The sequence below is a fragment of the Strongylocentrotus purpuratus genome, unplaced genomic scaffold (genome assembly GCF_000002235.5).
Source record: "Strongylocentrotus purpuratus isolate Spur 01 unplaced genomic scaffold, Spur_5.0 spur5_scaffold_19, whole genome shotgun sequence".
Classification (NCBI taxonomy): Eukaryota; Metazoa; Echinodermata; class Echinoidea; order Camarodonta; family Strongylocentrotidae; genus Strongylocentrotus; species Strongylocentrotus purpuratus.
This window is the reverse complement of record NW_022145604.1, coordinates 28,361,003-28,387,153: the sequence shown is the minus strand read 5'-3', so window position 1 is coordinate 28,387,153 and position 26,151 is coordinate 28,361,003. Positions and strand designations below refer to the sequence as shown.

Here is a 26,151-nt window from a genome sequence, read left to right as displayed (position 1 = left end):
ACCAAATAACACCCCATCTTGTGCCAGATTTTGATTTTTTTTTTTCATTTTATTTTCTTATGCATTCATGTAAACATACAGTTTTTCTATAATAATAATAATATAAAGTACAATAAGTATTTTTCTGACAATGAATCATTCTGACAATGAATACATATATATAAATTGTTATTTAAAAAAAACGAAATGATAAACTGTCATAAATACTAAATTTCCTATAAAATTATTTGCGGAAGAAGGACTGTCATTGTAAGCAGATTGCTTGATAATACGACAGCCCCAGATGACACGCTGGCATGGCTCTCAAGGCTTTATTTGTCACAATAGCTGTGAAACATTATATGAAACAATACCCAACCTCAATCAAAACTCATACAATCAGGGAATTTCTTATCATCAAACTACCACCAAAAAAAAATTCCCTTCTTTCTATGGGCTGACAATTATGGATGACAAAAATATGGAATGAAATAAAAACTTGTTTTAAGTGAGGGAGTATCGGTGAATTAGGTAGTCTAATCAAAAGTCATTTTTATGTTAATTGATAATAGTGTAATTCTACTTGCAAAATCTCCTTACAGAAGTAATGTATATTTGAAGCTCACATTATGAATAAATTATTTACAACATAGCACTATACTAACATTTAAAAAGGATGATGTTTTGGTAACGGTACACTTTAATGTCTTGCCATAGGACATTTGTGATAATTTATTTAAGTTTAAACAACAAGAATCTTACCGCTCCACATACAAGGGCTTCCAAGTTCATGTATTCCTCCGACGTTGGATCTGATAGCGAGGCTGTGTACGGTACGATCCTGCCGTTTACCAGGTTGATGGTGATGGACCCAGTGATGGTGGCGCTAGCTAGTTCATACAAAGAATAAGGTGTTTACAGGTCATTGGTGGTATCATGAGAAGTACAAGAGCAAGTGAGAGAGATAGAGACAGAGAGAAAAGACATACATGAACAAGGAAAATAAGGGGAGGACAGTGAAATCAAAAAATTGAAAGGATGGGGAAGACAGGTAGAAAAGGAAGATTGAAATTGTGTCAGACTGGAATCATTTTAGAATGTAATGACTGCTATGAGAGACATACCGGTAATTGTTTTTATACGCTCAAGGGGAGGTTACATCGTGCTATCGCCCTGAGGCATGCCAAGGGGTGAGAGCACGATGTAACCTCCCCGAGAGCCTATTAAAACAACAATGCCTCTAATATTATTAATAATAATAATAATAAAAATAGGCATTTCTATAGCGCCGTCTATCTAGATAATTTTTATTTTGAGGCGCATTTATTATTTCCCCGGCTTTAGCCTAGCTGCCGTTTATACAGCGCTCCAGCATTTCAAGGAATTATTACCTGCCAGATACCCATTTACATCACCTGGGTTTAGTGTGGCAAATGTAGATCAATGTCTTGCCAAAAAACATTAGTGGCGCGGCGGGACTCGAACCGCGGAGCTTGTGATCGACATTCCGGCGACGTATCCACTCGACCACGACACTTCTACAAAGCAGTCACTATAACTTTTTTATACCAAAAAGGAGATTGCATGCATATGGTAGTCGCGTTCCACACAAACTAAGTTTAATAATTAACACGTAAACCAAAGGGGATCGCAGTTCTCATACCCGCCTACCAGTCAATAGTCTTTAGAAAAGTGCCCTAGGGCGAGTTTCAAAAGACTATTGACCGGTTTCGACATTTTACGTTTCTTTACGGGAATGGCTAAAATCACAACTCTAATTTCGACCAATCAGATGGCTGGATATCTAAAGTGAGGTATATAATGTATATTATTAACCGTATCAGACATCTGAGCAGGGCAATTTTTAAATGGTATTGCCCTCAAGGTTTTGATGGATAAGTCACCAAAATTACAATAAGTTAGTCCGCGCAGAAAAGTCAATGGGATTTTGTGTGTAATTTGGCGGGCAATATAGGTTATATAGAAAACCAATGCGCAAATATTTTACCCCGCTCAGAAGAGTCAATGGGATTTGTGTGTAATTTGGCGGGCAATATAGGTTATACAGTAAGTCAATGGACAAATATTTTAGCCCGCTCTGAAAAGTCAATGGCAAAATGCGTGTTAAACTAGTGCGCAATAATGTAGTGCCAGTTGTAATTTACATCGCGCATCAGCTATTGTAATTTACATCGCGCATCGTGTATTAGAAAATGCGCACTTTGCGCGAACTCCATTGTGACGTAACAATCACACCCTAGGCAAACTGTTTGCAGTGTATCGAAAATCTGTCAAACACTGGATGAACAGTGCTGGTTTGACAATGTTTTTGCAACTTCTAATGCTAGGAAACCCTGTGTAGCCTACATAATTTAAGAGTATAAGATAGTAAGAGTTTCTTGTTTGCTCTAGATGTCTGATGTGGTTAATAATAGTAATATTGACTGCCTAATTCAGGGCAATACGACTTGTCATATATCACCCTCACCTTCGGTTCGGGCGATATATGTCGTATTGCCCAGAAGGCAGTCAATATTACTTAAATATTCATCATCTGAACTGTGAAGAACAATTCTCACTTTTATTCCTATTGCCAATTCAAATTGATAAGAATTTTTGGCTTCTAGAATGAGTGAAAAATGTGCAGCTCACAGGATGAAATAGAGACATTTTCAGATAACCATATATTGAACAGAAGAGACAACAGATAGAAGGACAGATAAAAGAGACATCAACAGAAAAGAATTTGCCATTATTATAAACTTACTCAGGCAAAAGCCTCTTGTCCTCACAAAGTCTGCAGCACACACACATTGGTAACTTCCAACTGTGTTCTCACACTCCTCATTAGCCAAAGTGCATGGGTTACTGCCACTGGCACACTCATCAATGTCTATATAAGAGAGTGTATTAAAGTCATGAGAAATAATGGAAGAACATAAGATATGTATCCTAAGATGACTATATAGATATATAAAAACACCCAAATCAAGTATTAGGGACTCTTTAAAAAAAGTGTGAGAGCAAACAAAGAATGCATCAAGTAAAACAAAGTAAATCACATATTACAAGCAGATTTCAAGGGGTTTATTTTGAAGGTGGCAATTTAGACAAATTAATCTCTGATGCAAAGTGACACGTTGTTTCATGTTTTGGATGCAGCCACTACACAACATTTTTCAGGTGATAGGACTCAGAATTTGGAAATAAGTTCAGTTCCGTCGGTAATTAGATTACAAGCTGGTGTATATGAAGAAAAAAAAAGAAACTAGATGAAACTTTGACTGCACGCAGTCGAAAATGATGCCTCTGCCATATAGCGATTTTTCAAACCAAAACAGCACTAATTTAAAAAAAAATCAAGTTTGATTGTAATCCATTAACAGGTTCTCAGAATATCGTGATTACAAGCTTTTTTTCATTAACATGATCTTTGACCTCATGACCCTAAAATCTAATCAGTTAATAGGCTCTGCAATGTACATACATGTCCTGGCTTTGATAGTAATCCATCCGTCAGTTCTAATGAGAATGCATTCTCAAGATATTTTTGTATACATAACGAGCCCTTGACCTTGGACCTCGTGACCCCAAAATCCCATCAGTTCATCGGCTCTGCAAGATACATACATGACCCAAGTTTGGCAGGACTCCATCAATGGTTTCTTGAGAAAACGTAATCACAAGCTATTTTTAATACAAAATGGGCCTGTGACCTTTGACCCTGTATTACAAGAGCTCGCACGCACGGAAATTTATGTTAAACGGTCGATCATTCCGTTATTAATAGTCATAAAGAGACAAACATGGTATCAATTTGTTTGTAAAAATATCTGAAATATCATGAAAGAAAAAAAAAAATGGCGATTCTATGTTGTGTAATAGTTTGACGCGCGAGAACGCACACACATACCGCATTTATTTAGTAGTGTGCATTGAATTTATGAGCATTGTTTCACGAAGAAAACCGTCTTAAGTGCAAGTTCGCCAACATCTCATTGAAACTTGTGTCAATTTTCATACACATGTTGTCTGTGAAGTTGTACTTATGAAGGTTCCCGTAAAACGATGCACAGGGGAGAAATATGCTAGTTAACACCGATAGATCCCAATCTATTTCTCAAACTATCTTTCGTGCCAAAACGGTAACAAATAAGGCAAAGGTAATATATAAGGCAAAGTTAAGGTTTGCCGTGGCGACAGCCCAGAAAAGCGGCAATGTTTCTTTTGTCTTTGTTTTGGAAAAGAACACTTCAAATACTTGCTTTTTAATATGCAAGGATTACATGTTATAACATTAGTATGAGAATGTGATCCTTGAAAAAAGGAAACGGATAGGAAAAAAGTGATTGGAAATACTTAAAGGGATCGTTTAACAATGTTAAATCTGAGATACACGGCCCTACGTGTTATCAGTGTCTGTGATATGGTGTAATATTGAAGCCCTAAAAAAATTGCGCTTCAAAATGATCAAGAAGTGCCTCAAAAAAGTAAAAATCTTTGAGTGACCGGTTTTACCATACTCGTTTTCCCCAATAGACTGTAGTGTTATGAAAACCGTCAGGCGAACGGTTTTCAAAATTTGTAATTCCAATCATAAATATCTTGATAATCAGACAGGCGATCGGCTTGTAAAAGTCATGGGGCTCCTGACTGACCTTAAGGTTTATAATTATCATTGCATCATGAGCTAAATCCAGAATTTTATTTCAGAATCTGAGACAAAGTTACCGGATCCCTTTAAATGCCTATGATTACCGGTTGTTGGTGGATGGGATGTGGTTGGCTCTTGAATAGTTGTTATTTCAAGAGGTTGAGTAGTTGTTCCTGGTGGGGCAGTTGTCGTTTCAGGAGGTTGAGTAGTTGATCCTGGTGGGGCAGTGGTTGTTTCAGGAGGTTGAGTAGTTGATCCCGGTGGAGCAGTTGTTGTTTCAGGAGGTTGAGTAGTTGATCCTGGTGGGGCAGTTGTTGTTTCAGGAGGTTGAGTTGTGGATCCTGGTGGGGCAGTTGTTGTTTCAGGAGGTTGAGTAGTTGATCCCGGCGGAGAAGTTGTTGTTTCAGGAGGTTGAGTAGTTGATCCTGGTGGGGCAGTTGTTGTCTCAGGAGGTTGAGTGGTTGATCCTGGTGGGGCAGTTGTTGTCTCAGGAGGTTGAGTGGTTGATCCCGGTGGGGCAGTTGTTGTTTCAGGAGGTTGAGTAGTTGATCCTGGTGGAGCAGTTGTTGTTTCAGGAGGTTGAGTAGTTGATCCCGGTGGAGCAGTTGTTGTTTCAGGAGGTTGAGTAGTTGACTCATAATCTATCCAAATATGAAGAAAAAAATGGGGGGTATCCATCCATTCTGAAGAGTTACAATGAATTTTGTATAGGCATGTTTTTGCACATGTATGTTATGTATTACAAGAGCTCGCACGCACGGATGCGTATCTTAACGGACGCTCATTCCGTTATTAATGGTCAGAAAAAGGTGAACATGGTATCAAAATGCTTAAAAAAATGTGCAAAATATGACAGAAAAAATTTGGCGATTCTACTTTGCAAAATGCAAGTACGCGCGAAAAAGCGCACACATGCACGTGTGCGCGTTTTTTGGGCAAAATGCTTAAGTCATATCCTGCCATGAGGCTGCTAGCGCGCTATTGTTATAGTGCTCTGTGCAAGCGAGCGCGCTACCGTGTGACTGCTTCGTGAACGCTAGCAAGCATATGTAATAACAGTCAATGTTCATGCCCATTGCACCGTGCTGAGTGCTTTTACAGCGCTATTGAAAGTACCACCGTGTGCATCAGATTATCGGCTTTGGATTACGCGTCTTTGTATACAACAGTCAGATTGGATTTTCTCGAGTAATTTAGTGATTTGTTTTTTGTAAAGATTTAAATAACACGCACTTGAACCAACTTTAAAATTAACTTGGCACACAGGAGATTAGCACTGTGGCACTGGGTGCATTGTATGGGTGGCAGCTTAAGAGTTAAAATGGCCTGAAACGTATGTAAAATTAATTTGAAACGAATTTGAGCATTTTAAAATTTTAATGCACGCGTACTTGCGCGTCGAGGTGCGCGTGCAAAAATTGTTGACATTTTTAGTTGACCTTTGACCTGAAGTTGATGTATACCAAATATGGTTTATTTTTTATGACTCGTTATTGAGATATGATAATGACCTGATTTTTACAAAATGGCGCCTGGATGACGTCACGATGACCCCATGAACTTGAAAAAGGTTTCGGGAACTTGATATTATAGGGCCTAATGACTAACAGAAATTTGAAGGAAATTGACCAAGTCGATTTCGAGTAAACGTATACACAAAAAAAGTGTACGGAAGAAATAAAAATAAACTAGATTTGTAATACTTGTTTGGAACAAGTATAGGTGGGCTGATCCAACTAAAATTTGAGACAAAATCAAGGGCACATTTGAGACAGCTTTTTGTCTCAGCTACAACATACTCAAAGTGCAGCGTAAACGAAGCTAAAACAACGTAGATATTGCTCGCGAAAGACGGGAATGTAGAATCGAGTTTTGAGAAAAAGTCACGTCCCATAGAGAATACACGCAAAATGTGAAAAATTGACATGCCTCCTTTAATCGCAAAAATACGCCATGATCAGGGCTCAAATTAATTTTTTGTCCACGGGGGCTCTTCCAAAATAAAAAGCGCCCCCGTGAGCCTTCTCACGGGGGCCTTTTTAGTACAGACGGGGGCTCTTTTTCCATTGAATTGGTGGTACCCATGAAACTCCTAAATTATTTGCTATTTCATCATTATCATTAATAGTCTTTTAATAGTTTTTTGTCGCGCCCATATCGCCTTTGTAGTTGATTAAAAGCTGAAATAAGGAAGTACTTGAGCTCGAAAATATATATCTTCACTGTTCTCACGCGGGGGTGATGTCGAAATAGAAACTTGGCCACAAAACACAACCACACTATTCAGAATAAATAGCAGAAAGGACAAAAGACATGAAGACCTTGTCAATCTTATTACACAACGTCGCTGTTTTCACGAAGTGACGGTAGTGAAAAAAAAATGCATTCACTTTGCGTTACGATTTTCCTCACTACCGTCACTTCGTGAAAACAAGGACGACAAGTGTAATTAACACTCCTCTTCAGAAAAGTAGAGACCTAGACCAGACCCCCCCCCCCCCCGATTTCGCGGAAGAAGAAAAAAATGGTTTTAATGGTAATGGTCGACATAAAAACTCTGAGCTCATCCTGTTTTCTATTTAATTATAAATCGAAAGAGAAAATAAGCGCCACCCTCGAAGTTAGTTTCGAAAGATGGATGATGTATATACTGGGCTGTTATCTTATTGTTACGGCCCTCCATCCTAGAACGGGTCCTGGATGCTGGAGGGCTGGCCTGTCCCTTGCCTCTATCTTCGTCATCTGACGAAGAATTTGCCATCCTGAATAATGCGAGCGGTTTCTATTTGGCTTGTAGTTTAGAGACCCTGACGTGGCTCCGTTTTCCCAAAGTATATGAGTGTGGAGATGAAAGGTGTTTTGGATAGCTGGACGTGTATTCTCTATGAAATTACATCAGTCTATGGAGACTCAACTAATTACACGTTATGAAACGATGGATTGTTTAACTGTATACTTTATTAATACAAACATAAGTCAACTTCTCCAACACGTTATCATAGTTAACACCGACACCAATTACCTATATTAATCTCAACAAGTAGTAAAGGCAGGGATTGCCTTTTGTAGGAACTCTATTTCTCGCTTCCAGTCCTTTTCCTTACTTTAGCTCAGCTGGAGGAAAGCGGAGAGTTCGCTATCTGACCAAGACGAGAGCCAGCGTCGAAGTGACGATATCTCAGCTCAATACCGCTATTTATAGGATCTGAGACGCTCTGAGAGCTGCTTTACGCATGGTGCGTCCGTAATCGCGCTCTGAGCCCTTACGCCCCAAAAGCTTACTGCCCTCTACGTTTTCTGCAAGATAACTACCTGTAACGGGCTGGTCCGTTACATTATTCTTATTTTGTCCTCGTTGCACGTGCGTGCTTTTCTATTATTTTTTCAAGTCATGTCGTTTAGTGGAAGCACCCGTAGACATGTCGATTGTACCTTACTATATTTAATTTTGACTACATATTATTTATTGGGATTTAAATATGAATCTGAAAGTTTATTCCTCGAATAACCTTATCTGGATTAACATGACTTTGACATAATATAGTTGTCCTCGCGGTGCACTAAAAGTATTGCACGTAAACAGATTTCGACCTTCCCCTCTTTCCATATTTTTTTTCTCGCTTCCGGAAACGCATTTGTTTTGCTTGATCCAAACACAGAGATGTATTAATTTATGGAACTTTTTTTATAGACTGTAAGTGCTTAACATAGTTATTTACAGATGATTCTGCAAACTGTATTTAATAACATAATATTAATGAACAATCTCAGATTTACATGTGTGTGCACTGCAAATTCGTTGTGTAACGACTTTACACAACATTGAATTGTTCACTACTTAAACACGGGTTGTGTTAAGTCGTGTAATAAAACATTACACAACTTTGCACCCTGCAACATCTTTGGTGATCTCCTTCTCAATATTGATTTACTGGTCGAGTTACATTATTTGCTGGCCTTTTAGAATAGTCAGATTTCAGAGGATTCACACTTTTCACAACGAAAAACTTCTCCATGTTTCAGTCTTTGCGCGATCGTCTCCAGCTCCAGCAGATATTGGGCGTCAGCGTGCACACCGGTACTACCGGCGCAGTATAGCCACTGCTGAGGGCCGCACTAGCTACACTGCGAGCTTCCGTTGTTTTTATCGGTAATACTCATAGAGATGGGAGAGAAAGCGCCATCTAAGTTCCATTTCATTGGTTTAAGGTTTGAAAATTGATACTCAATATTGTGTTAAAGTTATATCAGAAAAGATAATCTTTAATTTATAATTCCACGGGGGGGGGGGGGGGGGGGGGGGGGGGGGGGCGATTTTTAATTTTTCAATCGCCCCCGTGAGCAACCTGACGGGGGCGATTATGGAGCTCACGGGGGCGAATCGCCCATCGCCCCCGTGTATTTTGAGCGCTGGCCATGATGCCTTTGTCAAATGAAGAAAAAAGTTACTGCATTTGTAGAAAATTGTCTCAGCTAGAATAAATTACAATTTGGAAGAAAATCGATCAATATTTACAGAAATACAATCAATTTTCCATAAATATGCTGACGTCATAATATGCAAATTGGAATTTTGAGTTCGGAGGCCACTATGATGACGTCATGAGTTAATCGAGGGTCAAATGAGACATGAAACAATATCTCCGAATCATACTCTATTAAAATATGAAAAAAAATTGAGGTTTTCTTACATCCTAAAGAGCTACAATTAATTTTCTATAGGCATGTTTTTGCCCATATATGCTATGTTTTACAAGAGCTCGCGCGCACGGAAATTTATGTTAAACGGTCGATCATTCCATTATTAATAGTCATAAAGAGACAAACATGGTATCAATTTGTTTGTAAAAATATGTGGAATATTATGAAAGAAAAAAAAATTGCGATTCTATGTTGTGTAATAGTTTGACGCGCGAAAACGCGCGCGCATGCGCGTGTGCGCAATTTTTTATAAAATGCTTAGAATGGCCTAAAACATATGCAAAATGATTTTTAGACGATTTTGAGCATTTTAAAATTTTGCGCGCGCATTGACGCGCGGACGTACGCGCACATGCGCATTCTTTGACCTGAAATTGACCGGACGGATATTGAGCTTGATCATGATAAATATGAATGAGAAATGGCTTTTGGTTATGAAGATATGATCAAGAGTTGATTTTCGTAAAGTTTTACAAAATGGCGCCTAGATGACGTCATCAGTAAAGGTCAATGTTGAAAACGTTATTGTGCTTTGTACATATGCCTTTACATATGTGTGCCAAATTTCAAGGATTTTGATCGAGCCATTTTCGTGTTATCTTGTTCACAAAAAAGTGGTTAGAAATAAGAAAAATATTTAATAATAAATAAAGGCAATTCTAACGAAATTATAAGGTGGTCTGTACGATATACAGCCCACCTGATAATTCAAACAATGGACACCATATCAATTAATTCATACCTATCCTGTCTTGCTTTTTACATGTTATTACTGAATCAATTTGGTTAGTTACTGTTAATGTATGTTCACATTTACGAAGATGTTATTTTCACTGAATGCATAATAATCTCAATAAATTTTGTATAGGTTCAAGTTCAAGTTCAAGTTTTATTTCAATTCAAGTCCATAAAAAACATATAAGATACAGATTATATACAATATAGAAAACACAAAATACACACAAAATGGAAACATGTCTACAAATATATCGGAATTATAAAAAGTTAAACAGCAATAGAAATGAATTGGGGAAACTGCAAATAAAACCATAAGGTTCTGTCGAGGCAGCTCCCTGTTATTAAAAGATACATATACAACTTCCAACAATTGGCTATAAAAAGTATAACAATAACAAAACAGTGTACAAAACATAGGAGACGTATTAACATGCAAATATTATTATAGATTTAAAAACAGATGAAGTATTTTTTTAGTTTAGATTTAAAAGAGTTTAAGAAAGCAGTATCACGTATATCTTTGGGGAGGGAATTCCATATTTTCGGGCCAGTGTGTCTAAAAGTAAATAAGGAATTTGTTGATGGACATTTTTCAATAAAATAGTTATCAGGATTTCTAGTATTATAATTATGAACATATTTTTTTACATTTCATCATAGTGGTAAGATTAATCGGCAGTTTATCAGTTTTATGTTTAAAAACCATGAGTGATATACAATATTGATTCAATTGAAAAATATTTAAAAACTGTAGTTGTTGAAATAATGGTATTGAATGGGCATTGAAATCAGACAAAAGACATATTCTTACTATACGCTTTTGTAATATATGCAGTCGTTGTAATCTCGTTGGGTATGTGTTGCCCCATACAACATTACAATACATTAAATACGGTAAAACCATTGTATTATACAATAAAATCAAAATATTTTGTGGCAAGATATGACGTAATTTGCTGATGACACCAATATTTCTTGAAATTTTGTTTGAAATGGTAAGTATATGAGCATTCCAAGTTAAATTTTGGTCAATAATTACACCTAAAAAGCTAGTTGATTGCACTCGTTTTATCGGAACATTATTCATCTTTATATTTGATACATTCAATGAATCAGCTGAAATAATTTTTTGCTTATAATGAAAATATATAAAATTTGATTTAGATGTATTCAAAGACAATTTATTACTATTGAACCATTGCGATACATGCTGCAGCTCATTATTTAAAGTTTGACATTAAATTTTAATATCTTTATGAGAATAGAGGATATTGGTGTCATCAGCAAAAAGGACAAATTTCAAAATGTTTGAACAATAATTTAAATCATTTATGTACAATAAAAATAAAAGAGGACCTAAATTGAGCCCTGAGGGACTCCACACGTGACTTGCATTGGGTCAGATAAAACATTGTTATATACAACTATTTGGTGTCGATTATTCAAATAATTTTTCAACCATGTGTAAGCAACATTAACCACTTTGAGACAATCATTGTATTTTTGAAACATGAGGTGATTCTGGGAAGATCTGAGAAGATCCACAATGATATGTACAAGTAATTATATGCAAGAGCACCTAGTTTAACCTGAAAGTGTCCCAAATCTTATAGATAAACTGGGAGTCAAGATTCCAATTCGACAGCAATTTATTCCCTAAAGCATGGTTAAAATTATTTTGACTAATTTTCCTACCTGAGCATGTTCTTTGATCAGCTGCTAGCATATACCCATCTGTACAGAAACAGTTGTAGCTACCTGGTTTCCATTAACTCTGCAATCCACTCCCATTGCACTTGATCAAATGCAGATTTCACATCCCTCAAAGCCCGGTCACACAGAGAGGACGCATGGGGAACACACGGCCAGCGCATGGGAAATTTGCAATTTTGGCCAGTGCGTTGTCGTGCGCCCAACTTTGGTCGAAGCTACAGCGAGCTAAACAGCAAATGCATAACGTGTTGCTAGCGCGCTGAGCGCATACAGGGCGCATACAGTGCGCATACAGAACGTACACAGAGCGCACATGATAACAACTTCCACGAATGCACATCGTGTTGCTAGCGCGCTGGACGAATGGTCCACGCATGCACCGCGTTCTACGACGCACGGCCCGCGCATTGGAAATCGGAAAAGGCCGTGTGCCTAACTTTTGTCATGATTTTGGAAAAGCTAGCAAGCTGACAAAAAATGCACAGCGTGTAGCTAGCGCGCTGTGCGTATACAGGGCGTGTGCTCCGCGTATGTCTGGCGCTGGTCTAGCGCGCTCCACGCATGTCTGGCGTGCCTTTGGCATGTACATTCATGCGTCGAGCTCCACGCACACTTTTGAGCATGCTAAAAAAAAAAACGATGCACACAGCAAATGACGACGAATGCATAGCGCTGGTCCAGCGTTGGTCCAGCGCGCTTGACGAACGAGTAACGAATGATGACGCACGCCTAGCAAACGACAACGCACTGGCCCAAATTGCAAATTTCCAATGCGCTGGCCATGCGTCCCCCATGCGTCCCCTCTGTGTGACCGGGCCTTTACATAAGAACATCAGTTTCTCAAAAAAACATTTACTATGTAGGTCCCGAACTATGGTATGCATTGCCTGCTCATCTACAATCTGCATCCTCTCAGAACGTATTCAAAAGACAATACAAAGAAAGGCTTTTACAATCTTCTTCACATTGAGTCACCTGTTGTTTACTGCAATGTTATTGTTATTACGCTGGTTTCTATGGGTTTTATTCAATGGGCCATTTTTGTATACTGTATTCGAGATTAATGCATGCATCTTTGTCAAGTGCCTATATAGTGACAGGCTATTGTATTTGCCTGTTGCAGTGGATGGTGTTTCGGTGGTCGGAGTGCGCATGCATGCTGTTTTGGTAAAACATGAAAGTTATTTGCTTTTCCAAGATTTTTGTAAGATACCATATTGAGCTATTGACCCTGACCTACTTATAGGGTCATTTAAGTGTATACTTTGCAGAGCACATTTTTTCATGGATGTGATGTGACTCATTTAGGCTATTATTATTATTATTTGATTTTAGACGCTTATTTAGAGGCCAGAATTCCAGGTTTTGGAAAATGGCAACAGTATTTCAGAGTAGCTAGAAATTTCTGCAAAAGAAGTGAGTAAAGCTTGGATAAGATATTATGAAGTGTATGTTAATGAATTGGTGGAAATTAATGATTATTTGGTGTCACACTCGAGTACGAAGATGTGTTAGTAATGTACATGTTAATGTGTATAGAAGTGTGCAGTGTAATGTGTACGGTTACATTGAAAGTATGTGCCGTATTTAGTTGGTGTTAAATTCACACATTTATAAAGAGGGATTTTGTGTTTTTGAAAACACAGAGTAATAATGACATTAATCAGAATAATGATATTAGTCAGAGATTGATTTAAGGTTATTTTAGTTGACAAATGTTGGTGTTGACATATGAAATAAGTGTCGGATAAATAAGAGTTAAGAAAGAAAAAGACTGAAATACAGTCAGGTTTTTGGAATTTATGATGAAAGTTCAATGGGTGGTATTCCGGTAGCACGTACTAAGTTAGCGCGTACTAAGTTAGTCCACACTTTTATGGAGTGCCAGTTGCCAACTCATTTACCCTGTACAAATTATTTTAAACCTTCAATGAAAAGTGTCCAAAAAATTAATTTTGCAATGAAATTGGAAGAAAAAGATAATATGAGTATGAACTGAATTTCAACAAAGTCTTTGGTAGATTATCTTTGTCATGAATATTGAAGGAGGAAGATGAAACCTAGCATTCCATAGAAGTGTGAACTAAAATTCTTGTTTAGTCTGGACTTAGTCCTGGCTTAACTTATGAGAATACCACCCAATGAGTCTAAATAAGAAAGACAAGTTTTACATACTTTGGGTAAGATGGGATTTATTTATTGAGCATTGTTCAGATGAGAGATAGTGGTGCTAAGGTAGTGACTTCAATGCTAGATGTACAATTAAAGATAATCTGAAAATTTGAGTGAAATCGGATCATTATTCATGGTACAAATTGGGAAAAACTTATCTGATCGATTCCTTAATTCTCCCAACTATATTATTCAACTTCTATTCTGGTACTTGTCAAAGCCTGTTCAGCATCAAGACAAGGACAATTTAATTACATTTTAGGTGAATGTAAGGGTGCGTTCAATCAAATTTTCGAAGCTAGAATCACAAACATGAATCACAATTCAAAACGCCGTTACAAAAAGCAAGGTCACTGCGGTTTGCGTTCAAGCGATTTTTCATCAACGCTGATTCTAGCTCATTGCGAGCCAAACCACTGCCCATCACACTGCGCAGATTGGCCTAGGAACTTCGGCGCGCGCTTTCTGGAATTGTTTACGGCCGACTGTCGACTGCTGTTTTGAGCATAGATTGCAATAATAAGACAAAGAATGAGAAGGTGATAGAAGGAAGAAACAAAGAATAACATAAGGAAAGACAGAAAGATAAAGTCGATAGAATGATTAAAACAAAGAATAACATAAGAGAAGGTGAAAGAAGGAAGAATCGAAGAATAACATAAGGAAAGACAGAAAGAGAGAGTGATAGAATGCTTAAAACAAAGAATTTCATAAAAGGTGATAGAAGGAAAAAACAAAGCATAACATAAGAATAGAAGGAAGAAGCAAAGAATAACAAAAGAAAAGGTAATAGAAGGAAAAAATAAAGAATAACATAAAAATAGAAGGAAGAAACAAAGAATAACATAAAGAAAGACAGAAAGAGAATGTGAAAAAAGGAAGGAACAAAGAATGACATAAGGAAGAACAGAAAGAGAAAGTGATAGAATGATTAAAACAAAGAATAACATAAGAGAAGGTGAAAGAAGGAAGAATCAAAGAATAACATAAGGAAAGATAGAAAGAGAAAGTAACAGAATGATTAAAACAAAGAATAACATAAGAGAAAGTGATAGAATTATAAAAACAAAGAATAACATAAGACAAGATGATAGAAGGAAGAAACAAAGATAACATAAGGAAAGACAGAAAGAGAAATTGATAGAATGCTTAAAACAAAGAATTACATAAGAAAAGGTGATAGAAGAAAAAAACAAAGAATAACATAAGTATAGAAGGAAGAAACAAAGAATAACATAAGGAAAGACAGAAAGAGCAAATGATAGAATGATAAAAACAAAGAATAACATAAGAAAAGGTGATAGAAGGAAAAAAAACAAAGAATAACATAAGAATAGAAGGAAGAAACAAAGAATAACATAAGGAAAGACAGAAAGAGAAAATGATAGAAGGAAAGACAGAAAGAGAAAATGATAGAAGGAAAAACAAGGAATAACATAACGGAACAGGCCACGATGGTATAGTGAACGCAAATTGCATGCAAAGCGGGCGCGCGCGGTTTTTCCCAAACCGGAAGAGGCTTCGTCATACAATCATGATTGAGAACTCCGTCCGTTCAATCGAATTTTAGCGACCGTGATTCTTTTGAATCATGATACAAAACGCATCTTTTTCAGCGTTTCATGTTTGTGTTTTCAAACACGTTTATTTTTACGACCGACGAAAAAATCGCTTGAACGCATTGCGTTTTAAACTAAACGTCTTTAGAAACCGTGATTCTAGGGTGAAAAAGTGTCGATTAAACGCACCCTAAATCGTCACAAAGCAATAAAATGGCTCTACATTCCATTCCAGACAGTTAAGTGTTGACAGATTTTTATAGCCTGTTTTATGTATTTTTGTCATGGAAAAACGGTTGGGAAAATTCAAAAATGGTTGGGAGAATTTACTGTTAATCACTGTTAGAGGGTGCCTCACATCCTCGCCTTCAAAGAAAACCATAGATATTTATTTATTTTATTTATTTATTTATTTCTGATCTTTTGACAGGGTAGCCCATTCACCAGCAAGTAGTGGTCTTCCATGGGGCCCTGAATGAACATATTTACATCGTTTATAACATTTATACAGAACAGTTACAACAATAATACTCGTTTGCAAAATTAACATATATCATTAACCTAGTAAGCAGTAATGTCAATAGGAAAATATTAATTAAGTCGCAATTATGTGAATAAGACATGTAAATATTACAGAACATGCACGTAGTGTATGTACGGCTGAGCCATTCACAAATTACAACTTTGTTTAAACAATCTCTTAAATGAATTGACAGAGGAAGCCGTTCTCAACGAATTATCTAGCTTATTCCATTCAAATATGGAAGAAACAATTGGGCTACACTTATAACAATCAGTGTGAAATCTAGGCACACGTAAACATCCACTGTCTATTTGCCTTGTATGATGCTCATGTACATCATTAGGATTGATTAAGCCTACCTGAAGGTAAGAGGGTGCTAAGTTATGAACGCATTTATATATCATCATAACGCGACTTAACTCAAACCGCTTGTCTAGTGTCATCCATTTAAGACTTGCGAACAAATCAGCCGACGGTGTGTCATATGTCTTGTTCAATATTATTCTTGCGGCCCTCTTTTGAATTTTTTGCAGCTTAGTTGTATGAGAATGAAATCGGTTCGACCATACAACAGAGCAGTAATCTAATCGTGGCAACACTAGACTGTTATAAAGTAACTTTAAGGATTTTTGAGGCAAAAAACTCTTTGCTCTCTTTATCATGCTAATGTTTTTCTGGGTAAGTTTACTTACGTTTTCGATTTGTTTAGACCATTTCAATTCTTCATCTATCAAAAGTCCTAAGCATTTGGTGAATTGAACTCTTTTGATCAAATTGCCGTTTAATGAAATGGTGAAAGATTCAATTTTCTTGATATCTTTGTGGTTTGAGAATTTGTTCAGGATTTTTTGCATGTCAGAGGGTTATATAGTAGAAGGAATGTAGTAAGTAACATTTTATACAAAAATTAAGCAATTTTTGTCATCAACCTTCAACAATGTTACCGAGTCACTTTAAAGGTAGTCTTGACTAGGAATTTATCTAGGCTGAGGACTTTGGTTACTGTTTTTTTTTACGAGAGCAGTATTTCTGTCAAGATATGTTAATTTGACATAGAGATTAATGGGGGTTTAGGCCTTTTGGATATAGAGTTGAGAATTCTAAAGGATTGCAATTTAAGGGTTTGTATTATACATTACAGGATAAATGCATGCTGATTTATTGCAGTACATTTTGTGTGTTTTAGACATGTATACTATGAGGATGATTTTTTTATTCTGCTTTCAGGTTACTCAACTGGCATATCTTTTGGTTTATACAACAAAGCGCAAATCTAGCCCTGTCTTCCTTTTTTGAGCGTACCTATATAGTGACAGGCTATTGCATTTGCCTGTTGCAGTGGATGGGGTTTCGGTGGTCGGAGTGCGCATGCATGCATTGCTTGTTGTTGGGTTGGGCAAGCCATAAGGTTTGTTCGACCTAGCAGGGGGCAATCAGACCTGCCAACCAGTAAGATTTAGTCGTTTTTGTACGATTTTTAGAATCGAATACGACAGTACGATTTTCCCCAATAAAATACGATTAAAAAAATTATTAAAAAAAAAAATTGTGTGTGTGCCATTTTCAAGGGCAAAATTCCCATTCTGTCCTGTAAAGTATCCTACAAGCATCTCACATCAGCAATAGGAACTATAAGAGGCATTGATTTGCGTAACAGTCCATGTTTATTTTTAAGAATACAACTTTTGGGATTAAAGAATACAGTTTTTGAACTCCAGAGGTTGGCAGGTCTGGGCAATGTGTGCGTTTTGCGTTCTGGCTATCGGGTGCCGTTTGTTGTAGCAGGTCGATGTGATGGCTTGTCACTGGGCAAACGTGTATAGATTTGGATGCATTGCGAACTAATACTTGTATCTCTTATATATTAAACATGCTTGGGTCTAATTTCCATCTATGTATTGACTTTATTTCTCATCTTATCTTTCTCTCCCTCTCTGTCTGTCTCTGTCTTTCTCTCTTGTTTCTCCCTCTTGTTGTTCATGAAACAATATTCAATGCAATTTATACATCACAATATGGGGTCGAATTCATAATATCTTTATTATAGATCTTTAATCTGATCCCCACTCAATTTATGTTACTTGTGCTTTCAACTCATGATTTTACTATGCCTATCTTTTTATATTTGTCATACATGAGTTCATACACAATTTCGTGTACCGGTATCCGTTTTTAAATTGAGTGAATAAATGAATTGAATTGAATGTATATACTTCTACTTCTACGACGATACTCAGCAGGATCCATAAGTCAGGATATAGAGAGAGAGAATGAAAGATCAAACTGAAGATGCATGATGTCTTGCTTACCTTGGCAATGGGTATCATTGTACTTGTTGAACCCTCTTGGGCAGGTACAGGTAATGAGGCCAGTAGCATTCATACACATCCCACCTCCTGTACAAGGATCAAGTAGAGCATTGCATTCCATGCCAGGAGCAACTAAAAGCAAACAATGAGAAATAGGGTTAGAACGAAATAAAAAAATCAGCTATAACAAAAAAACGACCTCAAAACCATGTCGCAACTTACATTTTCCTTGTTATTTGGTCTAATCGCATGTCTAAACAGTTTTCTATTAGAAATGTGTTGGGTTTACCGATACTACAGATGATGTTGATAACGTATGTGACAAAATACCTTGGACTTTCCCTGCGTACTTACAGGCTCATATTTGGAAAGAAGTAATAGTGTACCATCTATTATTCTATCAGAAACATTGCAACTATATGCTATACACCAAAGATTTCAAACTGTTAGTGTTCACTTTTTTATATTTGATTTAGCAAAATTTTAGAATTACAATTCCTATTTGAATTTTACATCTTTTAAAAATGTATCCAATAAAACATTTGGGAGATGCTATTTTATTGCCAGGTAACATTTGATATTTCTGAAGTACTATGAAGTTGTTCCAACATTCCATCAAGTTCTTCTATTTTCAACAGATATATGAGAAGTTACCTTATCATTTGCGACACTTTGATCAGAAAAAAGATTGTAAACTAGATAGATCTTCGACTGCGCGCAGTTTAAATGATGCCTCCGCCATAGAGCAATTTTAGAAACCAAAACAGAAGCAATTTTTTTAATTCAAGTTTGATTGTAATCCATTAACAGTTTCTCAGAATATCGAGATTACAAAATATTGTTCATATACATTTGATCTTTGACCTCATGACCCCAAAATCTAATCAGTTCATTGGCTCTGTAAGATACATACATGTCCTCAGTTTGATAGTAATCAATCTGTCGGTTCAAATGATAATGCGTTCACAAGCTATTTTTGCATTCATAGTGAGCCCTGTGACCCTTGACATTTTACCTTGTGACCCCAAAATCTAATCAGTTCATTGGCTCTGCAAGATACATACATGACAGTTTAGCGGGAATCCAATCGGTTCTTGAGATAACGCGATCACAAGAACGGGACGTACAGACGTACGGACTATTAACTGACGTAAGACCTACAACACAATGCCTCCGGCTACTTCATTCTGGAGGCATAATAAACTACAAATGCGATAAATCTAGTCGCTTCTTGAAAAGACCATCAGATTTGCATTTTACATGTTTCAAAGAAACTAAGAGTGCATTATGTTCACAATGCAAGAAAATCGCAGAAGGGTTAATACCACGGTAAAATCATAACTTAACCCTAAAAAGGCCGGGCTATTTGAGGTCTTAGTACGGCCCTGAAATGGCCAATTTCTGCGAAAATGAAGTGTATAGAATACTATGATAATTTCAATTTTTTTGAAAAATGCACTCATTTGCATATTTATGGTAATTTATGCAAATACAGTCATAAAAATCACATTTTACTCATATATTATTCATATTTAAGCATTCTTTTTCACTACATATATTCATTAGACCATTTGGAATAATAATACAACAAATGTGGAAAAGCCAGCTTATTCCTTATGTTATTTCTTGTTTTAATAATTCCTTATGTATTTCACTGTTTTTTAACTTTTTTGTTGTTTTATTTCATTTCTAACTACAATTCAACTATTTTGACTCCCAAAACAACCACCTTAACTTTAAACAAGACCCATTAACCAATGTTTGATCTATTTTTAGGAAAAATGACCTTTCCATATGTTTTGTGGACAAATCATGAAAATGAGCGATTTTCGGGCTGACATGCAAAGACAAAAGGTCACGTGACCTTGTAACTATAGGTCTGATTTTCATAAAAATCTTTAAAAAGATGCGCAATACTCGAAAGAAAAAAAGGCCGCGAACAATTAGAAAAATCGCGGCCTTATAAGTGTTAAATATTTCTCTGTTTTAGCCCCTCTGTCAGTAGTATTTTGCAAAGGGGTGAATATATTTCTAGAGACTTTATTAGTTTACACTGGAAAATATTTCTTGATCTCCTGAATGAAACCATGGACAAAAAAAAAATCAGATAAGTACCGGGTAATTGGAAATTTGCAATACTCGATGTAAAGTTTATAGCATTAACAATTCCTGTGGCAAGAGGGAACTATGTATTCTCATAAAGTATCTATTAGTAGGCTATCCCACATCCTCATATTAGGCCACTACAGTATTTTCAATAGGAATGGAACGATGGGTCTGTCTCTCTTTATACCTGTTCAGTCTGCAAGATTGTCTGAACGTTCATCAAAAGTAACCAGGTTGCCAGGTTCATGTGGCAAGAGAGAACTATTTATGCTCATAAAGTTTCTATAGCTATCCTACATCCTCATATGAGGCCACTGCTGTATTTTCAATGGGAATTGAATGATGGGTCTGTCTGTTTTTATACCTGTACAGTCTGCAAGATTATCTGAACTTTCATTGAAAGTAATCAGGTTGCCAGGACATAGGATGCAGGATTCCTCACGATGATTGGTCTGGTCTTGATAGGTGTTTAGAGGACATGGAATACACAATGAACTTTCCAGATAGGTCCCTTGCTGGCACACAACTACATAACCGAAAACATTGGGAAATTCATGTAAACTGTAGAAACATGAGCATCATAAACATGTAGTTGTTGTTTCAGTAGTAGCAGCAGCAGTAGTAGAGTAGTAGTAGTATACTTATAGTAGTAATGTTAATAGTAGTAGTAGTAGAAGTAGTAGACTGTACTGGCATGAGGGTTATCTGCCACAATGTCTGTGTTTTGTTATGGATTCGAGCTATGAAAGTGTTTAGTTAATTCAGTTAAAATATATTTTCACACACAATTTAATTTAAGTTTGGCTGAGCATCACTCATAGTTTGCAATTGCAATATCCTTTCACCAAAATGATTATAGTAATTCTGAATCTTAGCACCCCATGATTTTATAAGAATGATATTTATGAGGATTTTCATGAATAGATTCTCTTTCTTTTTCCCTTACCAAAACAGTCGGTACTTTGTGAAGATCCATTCTGAATGGTAATCATTCCTGGAGCACATGGAATACATTCTTGTTCTTGGTGCATATCAAGATCTAAGAATGTGTTGAGTGAACACGGTGGGCATTGTGGATTGGTCTCGTTTGAAAGATCCACGTAATGCCCTGCATTACACACCGCTAAAAAAACAAAATTACAATATAAGCCTACATATATTTACCTCTCTGAGCATTTGACAGCAATACATTTTCAATATTTTATAATTATATAGTCAGAACTTAAGCATACAACGGACAATTTCACTCAATTATCAATCATTTGCATATTTGTTAAGTGTCAACCATTTATCATAATTATTGTCACATATGATCATAATTGTAATCTCTAATTGATCACATTTTGCACATTAAGAATAAAAAGCCAATTGAAAAATTCATATGTTTGACAATATATATGTGATGATAGATTTTGCATGCTCTGTACAAAGTTTGAACCTTGAATTGGTAATAATGCTTCGAGTAGATTAACCTACCAAGAAATTAGCAAAAAGCATACATTTTTAAAGATTTGTTCTTGGAAAATTGTGTGATTTTTCTTCATGATTACTTCTGGAAAATAACCAATAACACTTTGTTACACTAAGCCTTGGTGAATAGATAACTTAGGAAACAATAATTGTATAGGAAAGTAATGAAAAATGTAGAGACCTAATTTTGGTTCGATGTAAAATATAATAATAATTTTATAAAATTACCCAGAAACAACTAACAACCTCACAAGATCTCACAGCTTAATATTGTCAGAAATAAAATAAAATTATCCATAGTTTTCGTAATTTTCTATCACACATACCTTGGTAATTATATAAAATGATGAAAAAGTATACGTCTAAGAACAGGGGAGGATGTTAATGAGAACAGGCTATAAAATGACACTATTAAGAGCAACAACCAAAGCAAATGGAATTGGAAGTTGAAGTGAGAGGGAGGGGGAGAGAAAGTGAGACTTACCAACACAATCAGAGGCACTTGCTGCTCCTAGTTCCAGAGTTACATATCCAGTGGGGCAAGGGAAACAGCTTTCTTTTCCGATTTCGTTTTGGTAAGAATCGAGAGGGCACTGAACACATGTAGTGTTACTAGGATCTGACCAAACATCTTGGTAATGACCAAGTGGACATGGTTCTATATGGAATGAGAACGATAACAAGTTATCAACACATGGTAATACATTCAAATTTGAAAGATTTGTGTCGTGTTATAGTGGAGTGGCAGACTGGTTTATTCAATTGACTCTCAATCCCAGGGTACATCACCATTGTGGCATTTCCTTTGTCTGCTATGAAAATGTGGATGGTATTGTCTCTGCGCAAACTTGTAATGGCTGAACGTTCCACCTTGCTGATGTTATGGGGATGTACACACATAGGAGACGCACGGGGGACGACGCACTGCCCACGCATTGATAAGTTTTGGCCAGTGCGTTGTCGTTCACCAGGTGTGGGTCATCATTCATTACTCGTTCGTTCGGACCAACGCTATGCATTTGACAGCATTTAGTTGTGGGCGTCTGGATGTTTTGAGCATGCTAAAAAATTGGCGCAGAGCTCAACGCATGAATGTAAACACCAAAAGGAGTGCGCTAGACTAACGGCAGACATGCGGGGAGCACACGCTCTGTCTTCGTTGTGAGTTCGGCGGCCAACGTCTAGCCAACGCCTAATGGACACCTAGCGCTTACCTAGCGCATTTCAAACGCATGTCCAGCGAACATGCAGCAAATATGATCATGTTAAACGAGTCTCTAGCGCAGCAAAAGTTCTTCTTGTATGTCCCTAGCATATACCTGGCGTGTACGTAACGCAGTGGGGTTCAGGGATGTCGGGTTAATTCTCTTGGGTGACATCTTGAAGAACTCAGTTGCAATACGCTGTGCATTTGTGGGATTTTTTTAAACATTTGAGCTCTGTATCTGCTCTGTATGGGCCCTGTATATATGCCCAGTGCGCTAGCAACAGGCTTTGCATTTGGTGTCAGCTCGCTAGCTTCTCCCAAATCCTGACAACGATGCAGTGACCTTGTTTTTTCTTATTTTCAATGTACGGGCCGTGCGTCCTCTATGTGTGACTGGGAACTAAGGCCTGGGCAGCTTAGCCAAGGCCAGACCCTGGATGATCTGTAGGCAGATGGAGCCAGCCCTAGGTTGGTTCAGGTGTTTGAGCCCTGGTTCAATTCGTTGGATGATGTCTTTTTTTTATCAAATTGTGTGTGTGGGGGGGGGGGGGCTACTGCAAAGTTTAATTCAAAAGATAAATCTTCTTGTTCCTGCTGAGTTTGAGGGAGCTTGCTCAGGTTGATTACAGTTTTGCTAGGAGTCAGAAGTTGGAAAGATCTGCGGTCAGACGGAGTTGAAGCGAGCAGTTTATTGAATTTCCCTATTTGCCTTCTCAAAGGCAAATTCAAAGGATCTTCTATTAAAACTCTCAACCTTTTTCCAGTCTTCTTTTGAGAGAGTCAACTTGACAGCTGAGTTTTGATCTCTTCCTGGAGCTGATGAAGCTGGCTGTGGATGTCTCTGACCCTTACCCTGATAAGGAGCTATGTAGCATTTCTAAGAATATGGTGGGCTACTCTTGACCAGACAGGTATTACACCCAATTCCCGGCACCTTTAAAAGAAGGCCAGGGGGTTGATGTACTTGGCTTGTTTGGTAAGGCTCCATTGACATCAAAGAAGATATGTACAACCTATATCGAAACATCGAGCAGGAGAGGCCCATTTCAAGGCCAACTAACCCTGTCAAAAGAATTTGTGGTGTAACCGCAAACTTTGTTCAATATATTATCATTATCAATATCTCTGAATACAAATCTGTTGAAAAGGGCCCATTCTGCAATTCAGCTCAATTATCATGATGGATTAAAAAGAAGTTTCTATCAAGTTTAATGAACCTACCTATACAATGGTTAATATTATCAGCTCCGGGATCATTCGTTATTAAACCTGAAGGACATGGAAGACACTCAGCTTGTCTCTCTTGATCTTGATAGGTGTGTAGCAAGCAGGGTGCACACTCAGCTTCGCTGGTGTTTGGTAGGAAGTACTGGAAAGTACCAGCGGGGCATACAACTATTGGGGGAAAAGAAGAATAAAATTAAGATATGATATCGTTAGGAAATAAATTCTACATTTTGTTCCACTATATGCCGTCAAAGATGAAGTTGAGTTCTGGTCAGGCGATGGCATTGTGAAAGAAATGGTGTGGAATCGACAAGAAAAAATTGATCACTTAGCATATAAGTTTTGGTGTGTACTGTAAGGTTCCGCAGTCATCAAAACGATAAGAAATTTGGCCCAGCCTTGGTAAAGTAACAAGCACTGTACACAGAAAGCAGGGACACCAAAAATGTCACAGAGTGTGTCCCTAATTTATTGAATTACCTATATGGGACTATACACATACATGTGGCATAAAATTGGGCCAATTTTTAAACTGTTACTTGTCATATTTAAAATATGGAGGCATTTGAAGAGCCTTTGCTTTTCAGGGAACATTTTTTGTCTGATGTTCTTCCACACTTGCATAATAACAATGATACTCAACCTTCTCTTTAACAACTTGACAGCTATTGGCTTAATACGCGTTCATACCCCCTGTGCTACTGTTCTATTTGCACTAACATCCATTAGTGGGAATACAACGGGACTACAACATCACTTTCATCACCAGATCTTTCACACATTCATAACAAAATAATTAAAGCCTTTTTTGGGGGGGAAGGGCGCCAGCTACTGCTCAAGAACTGTATAACGTCATTGCAGTGCTAATTACACAGTAGGGTTAGGCATTATGCAGTGCTAATGTCTTGAAAGTCATGTACGTGGTACGCACAGGCATGCGAGAGCGAGAACACGTACATGTATGTGGTCCGCAGTCAAGTGGTTAAGCTGTATCGCAGATAACATCTTTTAACAATCTCTGGTTGAGCTATAAGAAGCATGGTTAGGAAATATTGCTTTTCTGGTGGAAAATGTAATAATTTAATGTCGAAATGACTGCCCAAAAGTGCTTTTCTAATCAATCAATGCAAATTGCTCCTTCAGGCAAACCAATGATTAATGTACAATAAAATGTTTAAGCAGATTTGCTTGACCTACCGCAGCTTCCCTGTACTGTCAAACCAGACCCTCTTGGACACGTAATCTTGACCTCACCGCTACTTTGATTAAGTTCAACTGCAATGACCTGACCATCGACTTCCAAGGAGAAGGATCCATTTCTCACACGATTGTCAAATCTGTTGCTAAATTCGCTGAATGATCCCTCCATAGTTACTAAGGGGAAAAGTCAATACAGGTATACATACATGACCGTGGTATGACTGAGGTGATAATGTTGGGGCACAATTAGGGGCATCACGAGGGCAAATGTGCGCTATGCATCAATGTATCCTTTACAAAAAGCACCTGTTGTAGGGGAGCATTCAAAATGTTTTTGGTGATATCAAGGCCAGCACTTAACCCTTACTGTACTGGGCTATTTTGAGCACCCACTGACTGGGGGGGGGGGGGGCCCTGGGGGGCCCCCCCCCCCTATGATCTCGGCCGTCGATTGTCCGATGAACACGAAAATTTGCATGTTTGTAGATATTTACGTAAGGAACAAGATGGTATAATTAGTTTTTTCCTAATATGCAACTTTTTGTCGTTATTGCCTAATTTTATGCATTTTACAGAAAACGTGTCAAACTCCA

General features: G+C 37.4%; 1 protein-coding gene across 2 annotated transcripts in view; it reads right to left on the bottom strand.

The window, feature by feature from the left end:
* The window catches only part of LOC753055 (neurogenic locus notch homolog protein 2), a gene marked incomplete at its 5' end in the record, with an annotated part of 71,838 nt that overhangs the window by 15,665 nt on the left and 30,022 nt on the right, over positions 1 to 26,151 (bottom strand). For both annotated transcript variants that reach the window (XM_030990788.1, XM_030990789.1), the window contains 9 exon segments: positions 742 to 869; positions 2,747 to 2,872; positions 4,738 to 5,274; positions 18,349 to 18,480; positions 20,819 to 20,980; positions 21,401 to 21,577; positions 22,409 to 22,582; positions 24,353 to 24,526; positions 25,556 to 25,732. In XM_030990788.1, coding sequence (XP_030846648.1) covers positions 742 to 869; positions 2,747 to 2,872; positions 4,738 to 5,274; positions 18,349 to 18,480; positions 20,819 to 20,980; positions 21,401 to 21,577; positions 22,409 to 22,582; positions 24,353 to 24,526; positions 25,556 to 25,732 — 1,787 coding nt within the window.